Source organism: Arachis hypogaea, chromosome 5, assembly GCF_003086295.3.
Source record: "Arachis hypogaea cultivar Tifrunner chromosome 5, arahy.Tifrunner.gnm2.J5K5, whole genome shotgun sequence".
In the NCBI taxonomy this organism is placed as follows: Eukaryota; Viridiplantae; Streptophyta; class Magnoliopsida; order Fabales; family Fabaceae; genus Arachis; species Arachis hypogaea.
The window spans coordinates 112,569,757-112,574,960 of NC_092040.1; the positions used below are offsets into that span (position 1 = coordinate 112,569,757).

The 5,204-nt window shown below is 35.8% G+C and overlaps 1 protein-coding gene across 1 annotated transcript; it reads left to right on the top strand.

The window, feature by feature from the left end:
• Positions 1-633: 633 nt before the first annotated feature.
• On the top strand, positions 634-4,752 carry LOC112802829 (E3 ubiquitin-protein ligase XBAT33). The gene is made up of 10 exons (XM_025846188.3): positions 634-1,106; positions 1,222-1,281; positions 1,763-1,834; positions 2,069-2,253; positions 2,496-2,656; positions 2,746-2,804; positions 2,883-2,929; positions 3,017-3,160; positions 3,647-3,738; positions 3,843-4,752. Exons 1-10 carry the CDS (start codon positions 930-932, stop codon positions 4,382-4,384), a joined length of 1,539 nt encoding a protein of 512 aa, XP_025701973.1. The 5' UTR covers positions 634-929; the 3' UTR covers positions 4,385-4,752.
• Positions 4,753-5,204: the final 452 nt, after the last annotated feature.

Here is a 5,204-nt window from a genome sequence, read left to right on the forward strand (position 1 = left end):
AATTTACACTTAATCACATTACTTTCATTTTAAATAAATTTATTTTTTTATAATTTTAAAGAATTTTGATACATTAGAGACAAAAAGTATAATTTATATTTTATTGTATATATATATTATTTTTTTCTGCAAGTTTATATACTAGTCATTCTACAAACATTTTATGATAACTAAAAATCTTTAAGAGTAAAATTATAAAAAAAATTAATTTATTTAAAATAAAAGTAATATGATTAAGTGTAATTTACTTAGATGTGATTAAAAAATAATTGAATACTATATATAGTAAAAAATTGATATTATTGAAGGATAAAATTAAAATTTATTTCTATGTATCATTTTTGTCCTAACGTTTTCGTCCTATTTGAGTCCGTAATGTTTCAAAATCATCTCAATTTTGTCCCACATTCAATTCTGTTAACGATCTCTAACGGCAGGACAACATTAAGATAGTTTTGAAACGTTAAGCACTTATATAGAACGATTGAAACGTTAGGAACAACTTTAAAACTTACCACAAACATTGAGGATAAAAACGATACTTTACTCTATATAATATATAAAATAAAAATATGGGAAGAATGTACTGTTGAACAATGGAGAGGGGAAGCATGAAAGAAAGTCAAAGGGGACAACATTAGACACAAGTAGAAGAAAGGAACATAAAAATTAAAATAAAAATAAAAAAGAAAGGTAAAGTTGTCTGTGTTTGTGTTCTCTTTTCTGCCTTCATTCCATTTTATTCATACTCTCATATCATTCGTGTGTGTGTGTCTGTTTTGCTTTCCATGCTGCTTCTTCTTCACCATCTTTCTCTCTTCTTGCTTCTTTAAACAACACAACACCAACACCTACATCAATATCTGCATTAACACCCCACCCACATTCCAAGCTGCAACCTTTTTGTGATCATCATTTGAGAGAGAGAAATGGGGAATTCATTTGGGTGCTCAGCCTCTGGGGAGAGGCTGGTGTCGGCGGCAAGGGACGGCGATTTGGTTGAGGCCAAGATGCTTCTAGAATGCAACCCTTGTCTTGCTAAATACTCAACCTTTGGTGGCCTCAATTCCCCTCTTCATTTTGCAGCTTCCAAGGGCCATAACGAGGTTCATTTCATGAATCCAAATGTTTAATCTCATTCTCAATACCCTTTTTGTCTTTTTCTGCTTTTCATGCCTCAAAAAGTTTCTGCTTTTGTTCTTGGATTTGGGTTTCCATTAGATTGTGGCTTTGTTGCTTGAGAATGGAGCTGATGTGAATTCAAGGAACTATTGCGGCCAGGTAGAGTCTTTCATTTTTGCTATTCTCTTTTTCTCTTTTCATTTTAAATGGTAGGTTGATTCTGAGTTAGATTTAATCTCTGTTGTGGTAATTGGTTTTGATTTGAGGAAGTTGAATTGTATGGTTGATTACAATTGGTGCAAGTGTTGTTCTAGTTTCAATTTTGGGCATTGGAGATTCTGTTCTGTATTTGGAATTGCAAATTTGTAGCTTTTTTGTTCCATCTTGGTCCAGCTTTGCAGTTTTAGGATATGATTCTATTCCTATATGGAGAACTTATAACTAGAGTTTGCATAGTTGTAAGTGACAGATTGGCAGATGGATCTGATAAAAATTCTAGAGATATCTGCATGATAATATGAGACATTGAAATTTTTTTTGTTAGATCTCACTTCTATTTTGTAGCATGTTTATGATGCACTTACTGAGAATATAGTTTACTAATTGATGTTTTGGACTCACTTTGATTTGTTATTTGAAGACGGCTTTGATGCAAGCTTGTAGATATGGTCATTGGGAAGTTGTTCAAACCCTTCTGCTCTTCAGATGCAATGTGAGTCTGACTATATTTCCCTCTCTTTCTCGGTCACTCGGTTATATCAGAACTGTTTTCCCCACTACTTAGCATTTAATTCTTCTGGAAACCATAGATCATAGGGATGGTTATTGAAAGTTGAAACTAAGTGCTGCTAAGTGGACATGAATTCCTGGCTTTTGAGTGAGAGAGTGAGTGTGTGGTTAAAGTTTCTATTCGAGCATAACTTGACTACAGTCAATTCAATAACAGGTTGTGAGATCAGATTATCTCAGTGGGAGGACTGCTCTTCACTTTGCAGCTGTGAATGGGCATGTAAGATGCATTAGACTCGTCATGGCTGACTTTGTTCCAAGTGCTCCGTATGAGGCTTTACATGCTCCCACGGATGCTGACATTGATGACGGATCAAATGTTAAAAGCAAACATGAACAAAGGTTTGCCTTTCCTTTTCATTATGTAATTCTAAAAGAAGTATCATTGTAATATCCTTATGTTAAAAACGCTCTTTGTAGTTTGTATGATGAATGGCTTTATGTTTTTCTATATGTTCATGCATATACATTTACATGATATTGAGATTTCATTTAGTTTTCATTGTGGTTAAGGATTTTTTTCTTCAAAGTTTTTACTTCTGTATGTTATATTCTTGCTATTTATTGACTTTATTCCAGTGCAGCGCACTGTCCAAGTTTGTAAACAAGGCGGCTGATGCCGGTGTTACAGCCCTTCATATGGCTGCCTTAAATGGCTATTTCGATTGTGTACAACTGCTTCTTGATCTCAATGCAAATGTCTCAGCTGCGACGTTTCACTATGGAACGGCAATGGATTTAATAGGTACATCTTTTACTCAATATGCTAAGGTGTACATGGTTATTTAATTCTCCCCACCAAAATCTGTAAACCGCTGATGTGCTTTGATATAGGAGCCGGAAGCACTCCATTGCATTATGCTGCTTGTGGGGGAAATTTGAAATGCTGTCAGGTAAGAATAGCTTCAACTTTGATCTGTAATATTCCATCTTCTCCTTTGAATCTAGTAAAAATGCTTTTATTCTTTCAGATCCTCCTTTCGGGAGGTGCAAGTCGGACAGCTTTGAATTGCAATGGGTAAGATATTCTAATTTGACTGTTTATTACTAAACTTTTGCATGTTCTACAATATATATGATACAAAGATGAATTTTTTCCACACAGATGGCTTCCACTCGATGTTGCGAGGATGTGGGGGCGTCACTGGCTTGAACCAATATTAGCACCCACTTCTGAAGCTACAATACCATCATTCCCTCCATCAAATTATTTGTCCTTGCCACTTATGAGTGTGCTCAACATAGCCAGGTATTTTCACAGTTAATCTATCTAGATTTAAAAATTGCAAACCGCAGTGGGCAACAGTTTGGGAAATAGGCTGGTACTCTAGAACCATAATTACATAGAAAGGAAGAAGACAACAAAAGAATATAGGAATATATGAAAGTAGATGTTATGAACACCCCCCCCCCCCCCCCAACATTTAGAAAAGAAAATGAAGTGAATAAAACATATGGTTTCTGAACTCTTGATCCACCACTTTGGTACTTGAATTAAGAGTGGATTATACATTGCGAATGATTCATATATTGCCAAGGTTGGAGTGTAATGCAAGGATTGTACTTATTACATGATTTAAAAACAAGAAAAATCTTACAAGTTGTTTATTTATTTACTTTTTGTTCCTTTGATGTACTTTTTTCTGATGTATTGAGCCAGAGCAGAGGTTAAATGTTTCTCTTAAGGTTTACTGCTGCTAGAAATGGAACTAATAATGAGTTGGAATAACTGCAGAGAGAGTGGATTGCAATCATCTCCTACCTCTTCCGACGAAATTGATTTTTGTGCCGTTTGCCTGGAGAGGCCATGTTCAGTGGCTGCAGAAGGTACTGGATTCTATTTAATGAACAATAAAGTTTATGATCACAAGTTGCTTTATGTTTGAGGCTGCTAGCAGATGGTTAACTGATCTTAGAACTTTTACATGCAGGATGTCGACATGAGCTTTGTGTTAAGTGTGCACTCTATCTTTGCTCAACGAGCAATGTTTCGTCCGAAATGCTCGGCCCACCGGGCTCCATCCCTTGCCCTCTATGTAGACGTGGAATTGTCTCTTTTGTCAAGTTACCAGGTACACAAGCAAGAGAGACTAAAGTCAACGGATCGCTCGGCTTATGTACTCCATGCATGCTACATCCACGTGACATAAATAGGCCATCTTTCTTTCATACACCGGAGATTCGAAAGAATCGTGTTGCTTCTATTCCTTCAGAGATGCTTTGCCCTGTGACTTGTAGTCCATTTCCATCAGTTGCACTTCCTCTATGTACCTGCAATGATGGTCCTTGTCCACCATTTGAGCCACGAGAAGTTGAAGCTCAAGATGAATCGCCTCGTCACTCACAAGTATCATCAACGGATCAGGATAAAATGGAAGGGCCAAGATTGGAGAAAACAACATGCTCAAGCATGTTTTGGGGTAGAAGAAGTTGCAGCAGGGAGCATCAATGCAATTCAGAGATCAACGCTTGATGCGACGTGACGGAACACGAGAAGGTGTACGTATGATCCTTGTTTTTTGGTGGATACAGTATACAATTTGTTGAAGAAAGAAAGCTTCTATGCAGATGTGTTTTCTGGGCACAGGTTGCATAATAGGTGATAAATAACTTTCTTGCATTGATTGCATTTCAACGTCCCTCAAGCTATGTAGTTTCCATCAATGATATTTACCAGGGATTTCTCTAATATTCTGATTTAGATTGTTATTCTAATTGATTGCAATTTGATTTAAATTTTTCATTAGTGAAATGGTAGGGTGGAAATATGTATCAGATTGAAGATTCTGTATATTATTATGAAACTTACAAGCCTTTACAAAGTAACATATTTGATCACCAGATACATTTGTAATTTTCCTTTTTAATTTGATTATTTGATTTTGTTCATAAGATTACTGTTAAGACTAGATAGTTTGTCTTAGTAATTAAGTAATTAACTATTACTTTTAGCATAAGCCCAGCACAGCATTTGCTAAGGAAAAATGATTTGATGGCTATCTAAATATAATTATTTTCATCGTTATAGTTGGCCCTACAAATGTCATAAGAAGTCAGCGATGAACAGTTAATAATTTCTCTCTGATTGGATAAAAGAATTATTTGCTTTTTTCATATGGTCAGCAATCATATATCCGCATTCTAATCAAAAGAGAAAAATATTATAGGAAATTAATTCGGAGAACCTCGCCGGCGGGTTTCTCCTCATCCTCAACTGCTCCGCGCAATCGCGACAACCATGGGTTTAGTTTATTCAGGTGGTGGCTAACGTTGTCTTGTTCATCATCACAGTG